General features: G+C 36.4%; 1 protein-coding gene across 2 annotated transcripts in view; it reads right to left on the bottom strand.

Moving 5' to 3' along the window:
- MON2 (MON2 regulator of endosome-to-Golgi trafficking) overlaps positions 1-21,985 on the bottom strand; it is a 73,319-nt gene that overhangs the window by 34,148 nt on the left and 17,186 nt on the right. For both annotated transcript variants that reach the window (XM_090138281.1, XM_031589534.2), the window contains exons 3-19: positions 20,353-20,480; positions 19,545-19,676; positions 16,931-17,060; positions 16,285-16,382; positions 15,513-15,638; positions 14,559-14,753; positions 13,695-13,819; positions 13,252-13,391; positions 9,185-9,338; positions 6,048-6,280; positions 4,701-4,782; positions 4,263-4,444; positions 1,984-2,096; positions 1,094-1,198; positions 759-839; positions 599-672; positions 435-525 (exon numbers count right to left, since the gene is read on the bottom strand). In XM_090138281.1, coding sequence (XP_089994407.1) covers positions 435-525; positions 599-672; positions 759-839; positions 1,094-1,198; positions 1,984-2,096; positions 4,263-4,444; positions 4,701-4,782; positions 6,048-6,280; positions 9,185-9,338; positions 13,252-13,391; positions 13,695-13,819; positions 14,559-14,753; positions 15,513-15,638; positions 16,285-16,382; positions 16,931-17,060; positions 19,545-19,676; positions 20,353-20,480 — 2,189 coding nt within the window. The remainder of the gene's footprint in view (positions 1-434; positions 526-598; positions 673-758; positions 840-1,093; positions 1,199-1,983; positions 2,097-4,262; positions 4,445-4,700; positions 4,783-6,047; positions 6,281-9,184; positions 9,339-13,251; positions 13,392-13,694; positions 13,820-14,558; positions 14,754-15,512; positions 15,639-16,284; positions 16,383-16,930; positions 17,061-19,544; positions 19,677-20,352; positions 20,481-21,985) is intronic.

Here is a 21,985-nt window from a genome sequence, read left to right as displayed (position 1 = left end):
GATTAGGAGAAAACATGCTTACTCTTCTTCAATCACGGGATCTTTAACGATCCTGGGCTAGGGGTTATTTTCTCTGGCTGACAGGAATACTATCATTTCCCCAGGCAAGTAAGAATTAGTAGCTTTTTAATACCTGAGTTGTCATGCTTTATCTGAAGCGTATTATTAAAAAAATATTGAAAATGAACACCTAACAGAACATACTGTGCCAGACAGAAATTCTGACCCCTGAAATTGTAAGGGCTTTGTAGAGTTTTATCTATTTACAATCTGATTAATAGAAACATTATTTTTTATTCTGGAGTAAAAAATCAGATACGTTGCAGTCGTAATATTGGAAACAGTTAGTTTATAAGACAAATATACAAGTCTTCTGCCCGTATCACAAAAAAAAAAAAAAAAAGCAAGAAGAAAATAGAGAACTCTTTTTATACCTTATTGTTTCCATAGGCCATATCCATGGCTTCCAGAGACAAGGAACAAAGGGCATTTATTAAGTGATGCAAAGATACATCATCAAGGTACCTGAAAAATAACAGCTATCAAAACACTGTCAAGTTTGATACATACATGTTTTTTTAATTATAAGGTTTCTTACTGCGAGCTTTCAAAAAGTCTTGATAGTATGCTGGATATAACTGGTAGATCAGTCATAACTGCTGTAGTCAGAACCTTGAAAAAAGACAGAAACGTATCTTACAGATTGCAACAGATAATACCACATAATCGTTAACTATAAAATGTACAACTTTGCTTACTGTGCTGGGCCCTTCTACAGCTCTTCCAGGTTTTAAGGCACCCCCAACACCAGGTTTCAGTCCCAGAATCCACACAAGATGCTGAAATACACAAAGATGGTTTTCAGCATGAAAACTTCTTCAAGCAGCAGCAAAACTAACATTCTATTCAAGCTAGCTGGTAGCATTCCAACTAAACAAAATTCAAGGAAAACACCACAGTATTTACTCAAGGCAGTTAACATAAGCCAGGAGCAGAATCAAAGTTTTTTCTATTGGTCACATAAAAATTCAAAACCAATGTATGTATAACGAAAAAGTAAGGTATCAGAAACCATAAATACTTCCTGTTATACCTGAAGAGTAGCCAAGACAAGTTGCCACGATGTACCAAGAACAGCCCCATGGCAGTGAGCTAAGTTGAGCAATGTCCTCATACACTGGATATTTTTTGAAGTCAGCTGGAAAATATATATATATATATATTGTTCTACAGTAATAGTATTTCTAGAGGCACTAGTTTTGACTGGAATAGAGATAACTTTCTTCAAAGCAGCTCACACTGTGCTATAACTTTTTTTTTTTTTTTTAACTTACTGAATGGTCTTTATCCCAACCCACAAGTTTTCTACCTTTTGAACCTTTTGATTCTCTTCTCCCATCCTGATGTGGTGATAGGGCTGAGTGGGAAACTAAGCACCTGTGTCGTGCTTAGCTGCCTTCTAGGGCCCTCCAGGGTTAAGCCATGACACTAGGAAGGCTGCAATTTTTTACTAAACAGTTTAAAGACCATATCTTGTCTGCACTGGTGCAATATATCTTTTTTTAGGTGAGTAATTCAGTATCTCTCCTTCACTCAATTTTATCTTCCTGAGCTTGAATACAATTTGATCAGTGCCATCTCCTCCCAATGTCACATTATTATCAAAGACACAAAGTCAATTACCTCAGGTTTAAATGCATCTTCTCTACAGATTCCGAGTCAATCTTATGATAAAACATAAGCAAACTTTCATATACAGGCACAAATGACAGCTGAGACCCAAGTTTTTTTCAAACAATGGATTCAGGCCAAATAAAAGCAGTTTCTGAAACGTGCTGCCCTGGACAGCCATCCAAAAGAAAGCTTCGGATAATATTTCATTGTTTGTAAGAATGCTACTTATCTATTGCCTCTTTTGAGACATACTAAGATGCAAAAAGAAGTTAGTAAGCAAGACAGGTATCACTCACAAGTTGTACTTACCATTACTGTTCCTTGTGGCTGAAGAGCTAAGGGCTGTCCTACTGCCACAACTTGCTGATGAGACTCGCTTGAGGGACTGATCATTTGAACATTCTGTCCCTGAATGGAATATGCTAGAGGAAAATGAAAAAATATCCGAATTTAAAGTCCAAATTTAAAGTACCTGCTGTAGTAACAACCACCACCACTCCTGAGTAGTGGCAAACCTCCAGGAATTTTTTTCACAGTATTAGCTTTAAGATAGCTGACTTCAATTAAGTCTTTGGTTGTATGCAGGCTACTACATCATTATGCTACAGGGTTAAACGAACCAGTACTAATTCCTCCTTCCCTTTTGCAATATATATATTTTATGTTGAGAGTAAAAGTTTTTGCTAAGTTGGTAAGATAAGCCTCAGGCCACGTCTCAACTGGGTTATCTGCAGTTATTATCTATTAGTAGTATAACTGTGTGCTACCACTGTAATAAGGCACTCAGAAAATGAAGATTTCACAAGTGTTACATAGTGATGTCTTTCCAATACAGGACACCACAGATCCTTTTTACAACTCACCTGTAAAACAAAGACAAACCTAAATAAAATACCATTAAGTTCAGTGTTTCATCTTCAAAGAAGTTAGAATACCTCAGTAATATGTACTGCTTTGTACACCTGTGGTCTCATAATATACTTAGTTCGTTCACCGGCTAGAGAAAAGGTTCTGGTCTTTGTTCTAATACTGAAATATTTTTGTTTTAAGAGATTTAATGTTAAATGCACCTGCCTAATGTTAAATTCACCAGGCAGTTGCAGTTCTGGCTATAGAGAAATTAATTTTCAAAACTAGCAAGAGAGTTCAAAACTAGCAACTGGCATATCCAATGATTTACAACACTATCTCAGGATGTAGCAAGCATCAACTGAATCTCTTGTAAGCTGAACAGCATCCAGAACTTACTATTTATGCAGTAAGTTCTATTAATCACCATACAACTGTAGAAAAAACCACAGTACACTACAAATGCACGATATTCCAGTCAGTAACTATCTGAGTTTCCTGCCAAGGACTTTTTCAGAATTTGAATGCCTTAATTACATATCCTAACAGATCTTTAGGATGATAGGCAGACCTCCTTAGAAGGTAAATTTCTGACATACACTAAGCATCTGGGGAGGTCTTAGGCTGGTTAGAATTATACCTAGTAAATGGTTCAGGTGCTGGAAAGCAAGCAGTCTAGATTCTGACTCTAGATTCTGACTAAATTTTGTATAGTCAAATACTTTACGGCTAACAGTAATACTGTTGTACATCTTTGCTCAGAATCAGAATCACAGAATGGCTTGGGTTGGAAGGGACCTCAAGGATCATGAATCACCAACCCTCCTGCCACATGCAGGGCCACCAACCTCCATATTTAATACTAGACCAGGCTGCCTGAGGCCCCATCCAGTCTGGCCTTGAACATCTCTAGGGACGGGGCATCCACAACCTCTCTGGGCAGCCTGTGCCAGCACCTCACCACTCTCATAGTAAAGAATTTCCTCCTGACATCCAACCTAAATCTTTCCTCCTGCAACTTAAAACCATTTCCCCTTGTCTTGCTGTTATCTACCCTTTCAAAGAGTTGATTTCCTTCCTGTCTGTAGGCTCCCTTAAGGTACTGAAAGGCAATGAGGTCACCCTGCAGCCTTCTTTTCTCCAGGCTGAACAAGCCCAGCTCCCTCAGCCTGTCTTCGTAGGGGAAGGTGCTCCAGACCCCTGATCATCTTTGTGGCCCTCCTCTGGACTCTCTCCAACAGCTCTCTGTCTTTCTTGTACTGGGGACTCCAGACCTGGACAGACCACAGTACTCCAGATGGGGCCTCACAAGAGCAGAGTAGAGGGGGACAATCACCTCCCTGTCCCTGCCACCTCTCTTCTGATGGAAGTCAACTACATCCTGAAAAAATCTGGGTTTAGATTGGTTTACAGCCATAAACTGGAGCACGGCCATAAACTGGAGCATGGGAAGTTCCTCACCAATATGCAAAGGAACTTCTTCGCAGTGAGGGTGACAGAACACTGGATCAGGCTGCACAGGGAGGCTGTGGATTCTCCTTCTCTGAAGATAGTCAAGATCCACCTGGATGCCTACCTGTGCAGCCTGCTGTAGGGAGCTTGCTTTGCAGGGGAGCTGGACTAGATGATCTCTGAAGGTCCCTTACAGCCCCTACAATTCTGTGATTCTATGATTGACGGACAACATGTAGAGAAAAATTAAACACATTTGAACAACAGAGGAAAATCTATATACTTACATTTGCTGGACAGAGCTGCAGTTGTGCTATTTAATACAGTAAGAGCATAGTGAGGAGGTAAGGATCCTTTGCAAATGGCAGTGATAAAGGCATCTCTTGATGTTACAAGACCTAGTCTTCCACAGAGTGCAGCCATAGTTAATTCTGCTTTTAAAATATTTTCAGTAGCAGCTTCATCAGTGCTGAAACGATTTAAATAGTTTAAATGGATGTTGTCGAAATTCAAATTAATTTTCCTATATTGAAATACAATAATGGTTCCATGTAGTTTACACTTAGTAGATCTTCACTCAGCCTCGCAATCACCAACCCCCAGACCTCTACTTGCATACTAAGAATAGCTCTCTCAAACAACAGCCAACCAATAGACAAACTCAGTTCAAAATATAACCAAGAATATCATATCTGAAAGATCATGAGAAATGGAAGATCAAATACCTTGCATCAAGTAGGAGAGACAATGCAGCAAGAAGACCACACCAACAGGCATTTACCATTTCTTCCCAGACAGCTCTGCTAACTTGAAATAAATACATAATTATTTAAAGTAGAAACAAATAATTGAAAAATTCTAAAGTAAAATATTATCACAAACATACAGTGTCTGGTGTTGGAACTTTAAAGTTCGTGTGTGTGTGTATACACAAACACACATATGTGTATATAAACACACATGCACAGATACACGTATGCATGCACTCACACCATTACCATTTAAACAGACCCATTTATAGTAATATTGCTAAGGTAAAAATGTAATGAGTGCAATGCTTATTCTAAATTACATTTTAAAAAATCCTACAAAGTTATATAAACCTATTTTTAATCCATTTCTACAAAAATAAGCATGCATGTATGCATAAGTGCATAGAGGTGGAATATCAGGTAAACAAGAAACATTCTACTGAATTTTGCAGTGCAGGAACTCTCTCTCCCCTTATCTTTGAGAGCTCTCCAGGTTATTGGATATACACATGTATTTCATTTCTCTAATGTACTAAGAAAATAAAACAGGCCTAACAAAACTAAAATGCGCCTATAAGTCCACAGAGCTTTTTTCCTCCCTCAGCCACTACAAGACCCAGGCCAAACTTGTGCTGCTTGCAGCACCATGGAGAGCTCTGCAGCATTAATGGAGAGCTCTTCGTTAGGCAGGGACTGCAGATGCTGATTAAACAAGCTTATAGAATCTCAGCTGCCAGTACACAAGTCAGTGTGTCATGAGATATATCTTCTGTGTATATATACACAGACTCTCCATACTTTGCACAAATACAAGCTCATATTACTTCTGTTTTTAAATAAACTATGCTCTTCCCATATACTTGTAACTCATTTAAAATCCTCCTATTAAAATATTTGTCTTTTCATCTTATTAGTAAAAATACAGCTTTCTTGTAATATAGTCTTAACTGGCACATTTCTTTCAGTCAAATTTCTTCTTAAGAAGAGTAAAGGACACAGGAAGGAAGAAAAACCATTCCGGAGAACAAAATGCCTAATCTCTCTCTCTTACATCCCAGAAACAAGTAAAACAGTATCAATTCACCATAATGACTGTAGAGCTAAGATGCTAGAGGACAGAAGCATTATATCAAGTCAAGTTTTGTAAGACTACTGCTGTTCTGTTACAAAACAAACCAAAAAAACAAAACCCTCTTCCATCATTAAAAATATTTATGTAAGATTTTAAAGCAATAAATTCAAGCAACAAAGCATTAACTCCCCTAATCCAACTTTACATAAAACTTTTGCATATTTGACAGCATTTGCATTTTCAAATACCTAGCTCTTTGTCTGACTGGTCAGATATAGACTGTAAGTCCTGATGCTCTGAGGACTGTGCTGGTAATGAAGTTGTTTCTGTTGTGCTTTGACTGCCTGTTTCTGCCTCTCCCAACTCTCCTTCAATCATGGTAGTGATACCACGGACAAGATCCAGTAAACAGTGAAATGCCACCGACATAGCATAGCCTTCAGGAATTGTAGGTGGTTCTACTTTGTCCAGCATTTCCAAACTGAAAAATCGAAAGCATTACAGGTAGGTACGTAATAGTACAACTGTGATTAAAAACAACAACAAAAACAAAGATTCCAAATCAATATCAAGTGCTAAAAGGCCCCAAATAACCTTGACAATTTACAGCAACTCGAGAAAATCAACTACTTGACTAAGTAGCTAATTAAAACAATAAATGAAGCATTAAGTAAAATAGTAAATTAAAGGGTGCAAGCATTGAGTACAGTTATGAAGTTAACACATTCAGTAGGTATTGCTCAATAAATTATTCTCCTTTTTTTACAATACTTATAGCTGCTGCAAGTGAATGTGTCCCAAAGAACATAATTATGTAGAAAAAAAACAGAAGAAATAAGTCAGAAAGTCATGACAGTGGGAATATTGTTATAACAAATTGAGAATAAGCCAGATGTTCCAAGCTGAGTCCATACAACCAGAAAAGTCTGCCACAGCAAGATAATATATGGGTAAATATTCATAAACTACATGTACACATAGACAATGGCAGTTACTTGTACAAAGAGGAAACACTAGATTTCACTGCTGGGTATCATGCACTTAAATCATCATCATTCTAGAAATGCAGCCTCATTGTCACTTTTCTTCATATTTTATCTTAGAAGACTATGAAGAGCTGCTGGGTTACAAGCCCAAGAAGAAACAGGTCGTACCTGCTGCAGCAGCAATATCTGCACAATCAAAGGTGGTTTGTTACAGAAACTACCTGCTATCCCAACAACTACTGTCCTAGGATTTGCTTTACAAAACATTCTTAAACTGATTAGGCATTCCAACTGCAGTATACCAAAGATAAATTTTATACTCTAGTGCCTCCACAGCTTTCTGCCCAATGATTCACCTTTCCCTGAACATGTAATGCTTCAGTTATTAATTCAATTTTCCTGAAGATGGCTGCTTGAGGCATCTGAGGGAATATGAAGCATAGGTAGATCAAATGTTCAACTTTTCTCTTTACTCTTAAAGACGTAAGGGAGGGCAGAAGAAACAATACTCATTTCATATCAAAAAAGTAGCAACAAAAATAAATAAAGGGTAGTTGTAACACCAAAAACAGAGCAATAATTGAGTAATGTGTGATGACTCCATAAATGCAAATAGTAACAGTGTCGTTACAAATAAAGCATAGCTTTGTCAACTATTTGGCATTCAGACAGGTACTGATTTCAACACCTGAATCTTGAATCAGCACTACAACAACACAGGACTTCTGTATTGTATTTAGTTTACGCCTGACTATGTTGGAGAATATGGCACAGAGGAAAAAAATGACTAAGATGAAAAAGTCAAACAACCTCTGCTGCAAAAAATGATAAGTAAAGCCATTAAATTAGCTTACAATCAAATATATCATTTATTGAAATGTTACAGATTTTAGAAATTGCTACTTTAAATTTTGAAGTCTCGAGTCTGACTTCTGTAACACCTATTTTAAGTTGAACTGCTGAAAGTGAGGTTTGGGGGATAAGAAGCCAGCTGAAGAAAAGGTACAACTGAATGGATTCCAAAGATGGGAAAGAAGGCATCAGACAAAAAAGAAGCAATAGTGATCCAGGCTTAGGTGATGGTCTGAAAAAAGCAACACACTCACATGCAGGAAAACAAGCTTCCTGAAGGGAGGTTATGATGAGAAGGGGTTTGGCCCCATAGGAAATGGCCACAATTTGTACCAGAGGAGGTTTAGGTTATACATAAAGTAAAACGTTTTCTCTCAGAGAGTGGTCAGGCACTGGAATGGCTGCCCAGGGACGTGGTGGAGTTGCTGTCCCTGGCAGTGTTCAAGAGGCATCTGGATGAGGAGCAACAAGATATGGTTTAGTAGCTTGTGGCAGCAATGGTAATGGGAGGACATTTGGACTAGATAATCTTGTAGGTCCTTTCCAATCTTGTGATTCTATGATTCTAAGCAATGCTAAAAGTGGAGGGTATCACAGCCCACTAAGGAAGTCCCTAAATTCTGCTCCAGCAGTTGTGTAATGCAGTCACAATGTAGTGCTTTTCCCTCTTCCCTCCATCAATACATTTCATCTTCTATCTACTTACAAGTATATGGCTCTAATTAAAATTACTAATGGGTTTAATAATTACAGCACGCCTGTGAGGTGGAGATCATACACACTAACTTTCAAGAGTGGGAAAGCAAACTGCAGAATAGAGTTGTTAGTTCCGTGGGAATGGCCACAAATAATGCTGAATGCAAGTCTTCATGCATTCAAAAGAAGAAAGCCCCACCCCAGCAAAAAAAACTCTGCTAGCTCTGTTACAGGAATCCCCAATTAAATCACTGCATAAAAATAAATTATCTGGTAATTTTATGAAAATCTAATGTCAGCAATAACAGAAAATCAAAGCAAGTGTGTAGCCCAAATCAATAGTTATATCTTAAGTGCAGAGACTACAGAGAAGTGTGATACAGGAGAAACAAACTACTGACAAGACAGAGCAGCAATAATTCCATTATCTTTCACAGAAGAAAAACAGAATGCAAAAATTATTGAGACAGAATCATGGACTCACTGGAGAGATCCAAAGTTAAGACGCAAGCAAATTCAAAGCAGAGCACAGGACATTAGAATGGAGGCAGCAAAATGTTTCTTTCTGAAATTGTTATGTACTATACCAAGATCTAAAAGCAAAGTTAACTCAGCAACACTATAGTAGAAATAAAATCCAACAGATGCTACAGCTGTAGAGGATATTCAGAATGGAATCCAGATAATTTGGACAAAACAGTTGAAAATTAGACCACTTCTCTCTGCTGAAAAGAAAAAAACTCATAATATATCTCAGTACCAGTGAAATGAACAGCTCGTTATTTGCTAATTAACAAGTTGTAAATAAAAGTATTTGTTACATATTTTTTCAGAGAGATAGTGGTACTTACTAGGTAGCTTTAGCACTGCCTTGTACTGTTACATTCAAGATAGGTATCCAGGTACCTCTGTATTCAAAGGCAGGTAATACAGTCGCACCACCTCCCATTCCAAGCACTCCGGGGTTTGTCTGTGCTGATCCAGTGCTCCCTGATGCATTGCTTCCTGTTCAGGAAAACCAAGTGTTAAAATTAACCATTCTCACAATCAACTTTAGTAATCAGCAAACAATTTTTTTCTACACTTCTTCTACACTTAATTTTTTAACTTCAGATACACTGATTAATCTGAGACGCCCTTCTTGATGCATCACCACCAACACAAAAAACTATTTTTGAGCTCCCCCTGCTGTCTACAACACGGTACAATGTGCAAAATAATCAGTTTAAAAGGCACGGCAGTTCCATAGTAACTGCCTGCCCTTAGTACTTTAAGTCAGAATAAAATGTTTCTGCATCAGGCATAGCAGCATTCTTAACGCTAAACAAACTGAACTTCAGTGGTCTCGATGAAATAATAAATATTTCAGTGAAGATTCAATAAGCTTTCAAATTTAAGGACTATTTGAGTTGCATTTAGATCTCAGAAGTAGTAGGAAAGAGAGGATAATCATTTCAAGAATAAAGATCACCACTAACTTTAAAGATTTCAGAAATGTAGGGAACATGAAAAGAACTGAAGTGTCTGAATCTGTTCCATGCCAAAGCAGAAGAAAAAAACATCAGCGAAGACCCAACCAGCAGACAGGAGGTACTGGTTCCAACTCAAGAAAAAAAAAAAAATTAAAAAATCCCCAGATGAAAGGAAGTTTGTACATATATGGTTCCTGTATGTGGAAAGAAGAATACGTGAGCAAGAAGGATGTGCTGCAAATTTAGGCTCTATCTGTGTAGACAATGCAGAAAAAAGGGCAGAGTTTCAAAGGTGACTCACTGCACCTACCAACAGTATAACAGTGTGCTCTCCTGTAAGCATGTTGAGAAGCTAAATTATTCAGGTAACATAAATACAAGCAGAAACCTATGTATATATACTTCAATATAGTAAAGCTTAACAGATTTAAAAAAACAAAAAGTCACACTGCTAAATGGGTAAACTACATGCTGCCACTGATGTGAAAGTATTTACAGTAGTATGGTTTTCTGCAATCCTACCAAAAGCAGTCAAAATATTCTTTTCAACACTATTCCTTACAGCAGTAAAAAAGAGTGACACAAAACTTTGGCAGATGCAGCTTTCACCTTCTCATAAAATCATAGAATTGTTTGGGTTGGAAGGGACCTTGAAGACCACCCAGTTCCAACTCCCTGCTGTGGGCAGGGCTGCCACACACCAGCTCAGGCTGCCCAGCACCCCATCCAACTTAGTCTTGAGTGCCTCCACAGATGGGGCACCCACAGCTTCTCTGGGCAGACTGTTCCAGAGCTTCACCACTTTCTGGTTAAAGAACTTCCTCCTAACAGCTAATCTAAATCTCTCCTCTTTGAGTTTAAAGCTATTCCCCCATTCCCTATCACTATCAGACTATGTAAAATGTCAGTCCCCCTCCTGTTTATAAGTTACACACAAGTACTAAAAGGCCACAGTGAGAGTATTATCTTCTCCTAAACAAGGCCAGCTCAACCTTTCTTCATAGGAGTAGTGCTCCAGCCCCCTGAACATCTTCTTGGACCTCGTCTGGACCCACTCCAACAGCTCCACATCCTTCCTGTGCTGTGGTCTCCAAGCCTGAATGCAGTACTCCAAATGAGGTCTCACAAGGGCAGAGTAGAGGGGGACAATCCCCTCCCTCTCCCTGCTGGCCACCCCTCTTTTGAGGGGTGCTCAGCACTTCTTAGACTGCATCTAGATTCTGCATCCAGTTTTGGCCCCGCACTACAAGACATGGACAAACTGGAGTGTGTTCAGAGGAGGTTCATGAAACTGGTAGGGCGATAGAGCACTTGTACTGTGAGTGAAGAGGAGGAAGAGCTGACTACATTCAGTGTGGAGAAATACCTCTGGCGGAACCTCAAAGCAGTTGCACTCCGCTCTGTGAAGATGTCAACCAGAAGAGCTCCAGGCACTTTGCAGTGATGCATGGTGGGACAGAAGGAACTAATTGACTTACACTGCATTACAAGGAGTACAGACCCATAAGGAAAGAAACAGGCAGGAGAGGAGGTTGTCCAGAGATGTTCTGCAATCTCCACTGTTAGAGGTCCCCATGAGCTGACTGGGTAATGCTCTGAGCAATGCAGCACAACTTTGTGCAAAAGGCACGAACCGACTACCCTGTTGCAAAAGTAAAGCTCAAAAGCCACCACAAAGATACAACCACCTGCTACCAAAGGACTGCCATTACAGTCAGAAGATTTGATTCAAAATTCAAGTTGCATTGGTTTGCTCTTTGTCAGGTGTGGCCATAGAAGAAAAAGCGTAGATGAGAAATGTATGAGAAAGAGACATGAAAATCAGTCAGAGAGAAGTAAAAAGGTAAAGGAGAAACAAACTGTAGTGATACCAGAGAAATAATGATGCTACTGAAGGTATGAGCCTGCTGCAGTGCTATTTCACATGAATGGAAAATGTAAGTTTTGAGGAGAAGGCAAATGGCTTTCTTTGTGCGTGTGTTATATGATAAAAACTGCTTTTCTAATTTTCTTAAGTGGATTAAAGTAATCCAGAAATAATATTCCTCTAACAGCTTCCATACAGGTAACTATCAAACAACTACTAACAAGATACTTCATGTAAATAATATTAACACCAAATTTTAATTCAAATTTCGTTAGGGAAACATGGAATGTTTGCGTCTAAGCCCAGATTTTTTAATGTTTATTTATTTAATAGCAGACATGTTTCCAGAACCTTGGGAAGAAATAGAAAGCCCTAAATCAGATGTGACTACCTGCAATTAACAGGAAGACCATTCCTTCTTATAATAAATAAAATACACCTAGAGAAATGCCACAACTCTGGTTGCACAAAAAGATAATCAAGTTTATTTTCAATAAGCAACTACGTTCATTTTACAGAAAACGCAAAGATCATCTGTAAAACACAGATCAGCCTTTCTACCCTATGGCTTTCTTAGTCCAGTTTTGTCCCTTAAAAGTCCAGAAGAATATACTATTGCCTCTCAAAATAGGAAGCAAACACACGCTGTCTAAACACTTCAGTTGTACATAGCTCTAAGTGACATCCCTCCCAGTCATACAGAATTCAATTTATAGTAGTTAGAAATTAGAAATAAATTCCTCAATTTCTTTCTGAAAAGATATGAACCAAAGAGCTTGGTAGCTGTAGAAGCAGATACAAATGCAACTATGTTGTCTGAGGGCTAAATCTTCTCCGTGATACAGGTATGTAACATCATCTATTGTAGCAGATCTGAAAACTATGAGGGCTGCTTTGAAAGTAATGCCTCCTAATTAATTATGTTGGTCCAGAACATCAGAGGCAGATGTTGGTTGGCAGTAAAGGCTGAACTTTCCTGACAATATCCCATTCCATTTTGTTTCTGTGTGACAGATGGCAGCAGAGGGGCAGTCTGACAGAACAGTGCCTGACACGGAAGTGTGTACGAAGCAGAAGTGTGGAATTTAATTCCTCCATGCAGAAAAAATTGCACCCACTGACATTCACTGATGATGTTTGCTGAATGCCTATGGAGATCAAATAGTGGGTGTGAGCACAGTGAAGCTGTGGGCAGTGCATTTCAACAGCACTGACAGTAACAGTGGATCACCTCCACTGGTACAAATTTTTACAAGTGTGGCATGCAGGCTTTTGCTCACTGCTGGCAAAAATGCATAGCTAATGGTGGTACGTCGAAAAATAGTGTTTTGTAGCTGAGAATTTGCTCTATCAAATAAGGCTATTGCACTCTTTGTATCTATCATAGTTTCCATGGAAATAAACATGGGGCATTACTTTCGGACTGAGCTACAGAGTTTGTTTCAAGCTAGCTTTCCAGATAAATAAACAATAAAGAACAGGACTATATCAAACCAAATGCATATACTGAATCAGAATTTACTATTACAAGAAAAAAAAAACCTGGAAAATTAAAACTATAATAAGGACAAAGCCTTACCAGTTTGGTTTGGTGTCACTGATGCATTCCCTGTACTTGGTACAAGAAATAGTGATTGGATGAAGGACCCCAGTGCATTCACAATATCCCGGAAAACTTTAGTGGAATGCTGCTTCATATCATAGGACTGACAAAAGGACCTGAAAAGTATTTTATAAAATATAATAACCATTTCATAAATTAGAGACTAAAATTTTTTCTGCAAATCAGATCATTTACCCCATCAGTTTGGGGTAAATGTTTTTTGGGAATATGCAAATAACTGTAATTCATCCCTTCCTGGATAATCAGCATTGCCTAATGCTTTATATAAAATTACCTTCAGGAGTTTATTGAATATAAGTTTCGTTCTATTAAAATGTTTTAGAAAGCATTTTCCAGCAAAGAAAAATAACAAGATTTCTTAAAATGTAAGTAAGAGGGAAACTTGCTGTGTGTTATACCTTAATAGCTGAGGCTGCACACAAAGCCTGTGAATAGATTCTACTGCAACAGCTCTTAGCCACTGTGGTTTGTCTGCATCCAGAAACTTAACCAGCAATGACAGAAATATTTCACATTCCGTCACCTAAAATACAGAGTTTATAGTCACTGAATTAAAAGAAAAAACTTTCTGCAAAATATCCTTCCTGAATTCTTGTGTCATCTTAGAAGTCCTATCCTAACAAGTTTTGCACAGGATCTAAAAAAAAAAACCCAACTACATTTCAATAAGCATTTACTCAAAAAACATACAAAAACCATACCTAATACTCATAGTATTGTTTTGACAAGATAATGGTACATATGCAATTGTATTAAAGGCTTTAAAATTCTTTATAGATACTTCAACAAAATAAATGCGCTACAATAAACAAATGAAAAAGAAGATTTTTTTTAAGTAAATGCCTAACACTTAGGAGGTAAAGAACAGCTGAACATGTGTTTTTTATGAACATTCTGTCAACAGCTTTAGCAACAGAGGTCCAAAACCTCTTAGCAATTACTGACAAAGCACAGTAGTCAACAATATTTAAAGCCAGGTAAACAATATAAGATCAAAACTGGCTTAACCAAACCAGTCAATTACAAAAAAGACAACACTTAACCTATTCTAAGAATTTATGAAAGTCTACAGTTAACAAAATCATATGTGTATCATACAGGTAAACGCAAATATCTATAAGAGAAAGATGATTTTTACACTCTTCTTCTTTCAGTAGAAGTCAACATTTCCCAGCCATTAACTTATGCTATTATTTACCACAGTAATGGCATATACATGGCAAAACAGAATTACATAAGGAAAATTTGAATGCATTCCTTACCAGCAAACTGTAAAACTGCTTAATCAAAACAGAAACTACTCTCAGCAAGCGCATACAGATGGGGAAATATGGTTTTTCCACTGGTGCTGGGGAAGATGAGGTGCTAGAACCTTGTCTGAATTTTATATTTGGGGAGAAGAGCTTTATAACGAGAGGGCATACTCTTTCTTTAAGAAGAAAACTGAATTCTTGATGCTGAAAGACAATAAAAGAAAAATTCATGTTCAAAACAAATTATTAACAGATATTCTTCAATTGCCATCAGTAGCTCTGATTATGCATCTTATTTACATGCACTGTTAAGATCAGGGACTGTGAAGTCATGTAAATCCTCGTATCAATTAAATGTTAATGAAATGAAAAGACTGGGAGATATTATTGTAAAGTTCCCAAAAAGCATGATGAAATCACACTCTCTGGTACATGCTTGCACTCCTCTTCCTATGTCTTGCAAGCAACAATAGCCTGTCAGTACATCATTTTTTACATATTAAGCTTCTTAATTTAGACAACATCTGCTAAAATGTGCAACCATAAGATTATGGTGCCTTAGTATGCAGTAAATGCACACAAATCAGTTATAATTGCTTCTACTTTGCAAGTGTTGCAAAGTTAATGTTCTCATTAAGTTACACAGCTCAATCATCAAAAGTTTCATAAATAATTCAAGATAGGAAAATACAACTTCATAGGGGATACAACTGGCAAAATAAAATATGAAACAGAGCAACACATTCCTCAAAGTGCACAAACTGAATGTGATAGAAAGGGAAAAAAAATAAAAAGGTGGTCAAAAAGCACGCACTACTTCTCTGTCAACTAAAAGATCAAACATGTAATAGTCTGTTTCTTTTGAAAGTGGTATTCATGCTAAATTAAAGAGTTAATGATGTGTAAATATTACTATACATGTGAAGAAAAGAGTTCCTAATTTTCTCTCTGACAACTACTCACTTGTAAAAACACTTGTGGAAAGTCATTGAGGACTGACTCAAGAAGTTCAAGGCCAAAAGTTCGGGTCATTTCTGTCATACCAACAAGCCAGTAAGGAGCATCAGCATTAACTAACTGACAAAGATCCTTAAAAAGAAACAGAATAGCATTTAGATTTTCTTCAGAGTCCTTTGCTGTAATAATTTCCTGAGTCTACAACAAAATCTACACGCATTGTATCCTCGGTAAGTAACAATTTCAAAGCAATTTTTCTGCAAATACACCTTTCACTTAAGTTCTTATGCAAAAAAATAAAAATAAAAAAAATATATATATTTATTTGCTGGTATCCTTGCAGTAATTCTGTTTGTTCTTGCCCTTAAAAATATCTCAATATTAGTGACTTGCAAAGCCAAGAAATTTTTATTGTTATGCTGAATACAATTCTTACTTTTTGTTACACATTTTACATTAATATACATTACTAAAGAAAAAAGTATGACTATGGTAGCAGTGTGTGGCTAAAGCAAATAAGAACTTCAAACTAAATGTCAACATGCATACTTAAGATTTATAATAAAACATTTTCCTACGCCACTTTGTCTCCATTTTCCAACCATCCCTCTCAGATACAGCATATTATTGCCAATTATAATAAATACATATAAGAAAGCCTGAAGCTCTAGTTAAGGACCTCACCAATATGCCAAAAAACAGATTTCTGAAATTTCTTAAAGAGACAGAGAGCACCCAATCATAACTGCAAATGTGTAAGCATATGCTGCCCAACTACCTGAAAAAGCATATATGCATCTTTAGCACATGGCTTCAGTGTACTGACAGATCTTCTGTTACTATTTCCTTGAACTGCAACTGGCTGTTCAATAATGTCTGTGTGAAAACAAAAATCAGTTTTGTGAACCAAGGAACTGTTCAAAATCAAGTATACATTAAGTGTTCTCAGAAAGAGGTTCTAAAAGAATGGCCAGGTAATTCTTCAACAGCTTATTATTTCTACAGAGATAGAGATTAGATGGAATACCACAGATCATGAATACCAAGCACTTCTTTACAATGAATGCCCTCTTCAGAACCACTATTGTGGCCTATTCCACACTGAGTGTTCTAAGTTATCTTCACTTTAAGTGGCTCCCTCATCCCAAACTCCTTCACAATACTAACCTGAAGATAAGCTCTCACACTTTGGAAAAAAAAAAAAAAAGATTTTATTTACTATTTTATATCAGTCTATCTCTCTAAATAGTACTGACTTGGACTGGCACTGAGGATTTCATCACTCGTAAATACAAGTTGATGTACAAAGGACCATAAAAGTGAATAATGTCTACGATCTTTTATAACGTTATCTGAAAAAGATAAACATTTGATATCTGTCGAAACAGGCTAAAACAAGCAAGCAGAGAAAAAAGTATGCCCACCTTTGTATCGTTCATCTTCAGCAACCACTCTCTCAAACACCACAGTAACTACCTGTCGCACTGTAGCTGCTGCAGTGTTATTTGTGATATTATCTTTTGTGAAGTGCAACCGAAAACAAAGTACAATTGCCTGAAAATAAATAAATAAATAGATCACCTCACAGCAGTAAATCTTCATCTTTTAGCTAAGTCAAGATAGCCGACTGGGGAATATTTTCTACTATCGTATGTCAAAAGGTTGCCTGAAAAAAACTAGTTCAATCATTTTAAATTTGAAGAACCTTTTATGGATTATTCTAGCCAAAATTCTCTTTACTAATCCACCCTAAGAGTAAACTAGAAGTGGTAATAACAGAAGATGCTACAATGCACCAATAAAACAGTAACCATCATTCTGAGAATACAAAGTAATCAACTACATAAAACAATTTGCATGAACATTAAGGTCAATAAGAACATCAGGATTATACAGTTAATTACAGAAAGGTTAGGCAACTTCAAAGCTAAAACATAAATAACTTTACACAGTTCCTCTACTATATAAATCACAACACTTTAATAACCACGTTGGCTGGGCTGCTATCATTCCTCCAAAGGTGCATATTTTGATGTGCCATTGTGCAGGCAGTGACCTGAATATTGTTTGCCATTGGATTTGTTATTACATCTAGCACATAATTTAATAATTAATGGTCTTATAATGAATTTTGAAGATTTACATCTGTATGTGTGGTAAAACCTGTATTTCTTGCTCTTCTACCTTTATTTCATGTTCTTGCACTTGCATGAACTTCAGCCACACCCAGGTACGGCGCCATGTGCTGCCATACAAGATTCAGAATTTTCTTTTACTTCCTTTTTTTTTTTTTTTTTTTTTTTGTAAACCATCAGTGGACTCTGCTTAGATTATGCAATACATCATACACTTCTGGTCTTTCAAAAAATGTTGCATTACTTGCAGGTTAATATAACTGCAACGTGCATATTAATGGCCTCTACAAGAAGGTTTACCAGTAATTTTCATAATTTCAATCATTCAGGCTGAAACATGAATATTCAACACACATCTGCCTCAAACTTATTTTCTTCATGAACTTTTCAACACGGAAAAAAAACCTTTCAAACAGTTCTCCAAATAAGCTTGTGGGGAAAAATACAAACAAACTAATCCATTATTTTATTCATAGTAATTAAGGCTTATATTTGACTGACTGAGAAACTCTAGTGATTCCAAGCCTTGGATAAAAACATGCATTTTTCCTGGATATTGCTGTGTCAAAAATACTTTTTTTCTTGTCTCAGTCAAAGCCTGCCCAAAATTGACCATATAGTTCTAAAACACACTAGTTTTCATTTTGCTGCAAACAATTTGTTAACAGTACAGCAATTAGATTTTCTAGTAATCATGCTCTGAAAACATTTGCCTCCCTCTACAGCCTAAATTCAATCTATAATGTTATCACACATTGCTTTAGAACATCTGCTACTGAGAATCCTACATTCTAAATGATAAACATTTTCTTCAAAAAATATTCTTTTGCCCTAGAACACAGCATCTAATATGGAAAACGAGCATCATATGGAATAAAGAAACAAGTTGGTGATGTAGAGTCTTTGCCATAGTGCAAATACCCAAGACAAAATGCACAGATTGGCAAATCCTTCAATCCTCAGTAAGTTTCTGTTCTACCATCTACACATTATTCCATTATCTTTCTGCCTTCAGCAGACCTTTATAACCCAGCTTTCATTTCTTTTCATGTTTTTCCTTTCCTTGCTTAGATTAATAACACTTTTAGTGTCTACTCATCTAACTGCCTGAGAAGCTATTTCTCCAAAATCTGAAGGAAAGAAAAACTCTAATCCCTTCAACAGAACAAAACACCTTAAAAATATTCTTGAACTCTGTTCTCTCAAGGAAACTAAAAACCCTCTTATATTAAACCAATACATGGATGGCAAAGAATAACAAATACAGAAATTTGCAATGATCAGTCAAAAAAAATTCCCTACGTTAAGAAAAGAATACATATATAAAATCAAGAAATGGAACTTCATAATTTGCAGATGGGTAGACAGTGGAGCTACTCTTAAATGACAAATATAACGAGGTCAGAATACTTGTTTTTTTGTTTCAGCTGAAACACAATATCCAAAGCAGTACACATTTAAAACTGTACAATAAAATTATTTCAGTTCTGACTGAAAAAAGCAATAATTGCACTACTTAAGTAATAGATTTAAGGCAGGGTGGGGGGCAGCTTCTAATATTTGCTGCATTCATGACAGCTTAAGCTGTGCTATGTGCACTTATTTCAGTTTGAACACACAGAAAACAAATTTGATAAACCAGAAGAATAAGCATTACCCAGTGTTTTTTACTCAATGTTCTCATTAGGTTAGGAATTTTTATAGTGGAGGAATTAAAACACAGTGAAAAGGAAGATAAAAGAAATCCTATTTTCAAGGTTCAGTATAAAGCCAATAAAGAGTCAAAAGAATCAAGATATCTCCCTCTTCTTCCATTATTTCCAAAAGCTTTATACATAAAACTTCTTCCTGGTTTTCCTCTTGGATACTATAACTACTATAATTGGCACTAACATATACTTACCTTGGATAGTGCTTCATCATGCACAACTGTATTGGTTGTTAAAAGAACAAGAACAGTCTGAAGCAATTTAAGTTCTTCAAGACTATTTTCCATCAGTTGCCAAAGCATGTTTATAATGTTTCCTGCTGCAGCCTACCAAAAAGAAATCATTCTGTGTCAATAATTATAATGTTTATGTATCATTTGTATCAGTGTACACCTGTCAGAATAGCACTTTCATAACTGTATGTAACTGAATATCACAGGAATCTCTTAATGTGTGGTCCAAATTCAAGTGGGTTCTTTATTTTCTGTTCAAACTAGAGAAATAACAGTATAATTTTATACTATGCAAACACAAATAAATATTTAGATATATTATTTTCACCAACTTCTTAACACTTTATGGCAGTGCCGTAATATATCACCTCATGTTGCAATAAGTGTGTATACATTTATTTTATTCTTAAAATAACACACAACAAACACAATACAGAGAGTGTTCACATAGAATAAATTTTGTGGATACAATCTTAACCAGGTTTATCAATGATTGTTCCTGTGCTACAAGAAAGCAAACCAAAAGTGTGCTTTTTTTGAATGTTCACAAATTCCTTCTAGAAGTTATTATTTTTCTCCACATTTTTTTTAATGATGAAAAAGGTTTTCTTTTAAATTATGTTTTTAAATCAAAATGAGCAATATATTTTGCAAGCTATGTTCAGTGTAACATAAAGAGCCTCCTAAAAAAAAACCAACAAATCTTCACTTTGGGCTCTGTGCTACTCACATTGAAACACTTAGGAATTTATGTAAAGATTGATCTTACCTCTGAAACAACTTCATGGGACATGAGTCTTTGTATGGCTGCTAGACATAGCTGAGTGATCTTTGGTTCCTTTGTTCCACAACCCATGAGAAAAGGCTGAACTACCTCTGAGCTGTTCTCTTTCAATGCTTTTGAAAAGAGATACGGAAACAGTCAATTTTTAATACTTTGAAGAATACAATGCAAAATCTGTTAATCATAGCTATTATGAAAATTTAATCTCCAGTCTTGGAAATCTGGGAGTTACTTCCGTACCACAGGGAAAAGCCAAATGAAGAAAGGCAACGGGCTCCAAGGCACGCCTCTGTAACCACCATTAATGCTCTAATTCCAAATATCTTCTATCCTTTTTCAACACTTTGTCTTTGAGCAACTTTCCAAATCCAAAATGTCTACTTAGAGCCCGTTTGGTTTGTTACAAATTGTAAGATTCTGCCTACACCAAAGCTCTTGCTGTCTGCACAGTGCTGACCACTCTCTTTCCAGCAGCTTTTCCTTCTGCACTGCATCACCTCAGAACTATATTCAAAAGCAACACAATGTGTGGCACAAAGAAGAAGAAGAGTAAAATGCCATCAACAAAACAGCTGGAGAATCCTGGACACGTGTCCTGGATACACACACCCAGCTGTGAATTTTTTAACCAGTTTTTAAACGTGAGAGGGTAGCTTCCTAAAGAGAAGTATTTTCATGAAAACTACAAGTTTCAGAAACTTTTTTTTTTAAGGAGATAAAACTTCACAATTAATACAACATAACAGACCGACATTTTAAAAAATATTTTCTCCATTAAAGCATTTCTAGAAATATGAGATTAGCTTCATAAAATTAAAAAAGAAAATATTTCTGAAAGATCGAAGCAATGCACACCCAGACCAATGAGTGCTTTTCTGCTTTCTGTACAGCATTGTTGATTCATGCAAACTTTTAAGGCTTTAGCTGCACATCCTTATTTCATATACTAAAAATATCCTTGTGGCTGACAATTGTGAAGAACTTACACTGAATGTCATTCCCATGCATTCTAGCTATCTGTAATAATAAGCATGTTTAGAACACAAATATTACCACAAAGAAAGAAAAAATACATCCTCACATAAAAATGTGAAGTTTATCAATTTTATAATCTCTTATTGAAGAATTTGAAGTTTGGCTGTCATGAAGGTCTATTATTAAGTATTACTATAAATGGTTTGAAAAAAAGGCACAAACATCAAGCAATAAAAATGGATTTTAATGATATTTTAAACTGAAGCACATGACTGACAAGTTTCTCTGAAAAGAATAGGATACAATAAGTACCAATTTTTATAAGGTAAGTAGCTTGTATGGGTAATACTGACACATAGACAGTCCAAGTCAGCCACTTTGTGTGCAACTGAAAAAGCCTGATCTTGTACAAAATGCCTCACCAAAAATAATAAAACGTCAGCATAAACGTGAATGAAGATGTAATTTTAAGCATGTGTCAGCATGAAAAAATGGCTAAGCTGCTTTGTTTCCTACGACAAAGCCAACAGAGCTCACTCACAAGTGGACACAAATGCTTCTTTACTCATACAAATTTCTGACTCACCAACAAATTCAAACCATCAAATAGAAAGAAGAAACTTCTTTTTTTTTTTAAAGATAA

This window comes from Phasianus colchicus, chromosome 1 (assembly GCF_987193195.1).
Source record: "Phasianus colchicus chromosome 1, bPhaCol1.hap1.1, whole genome shotgun sequence".
Classification (NCBI taxonomy): Eukaryota; Metazoa; Chordata; class Aves; order Galliformes; family Phasianidae; genus Phasianus; species Phasianus colchicus.
This window is presented reverse-complemented; position numbering and strand designations above follow the sequence as displayed.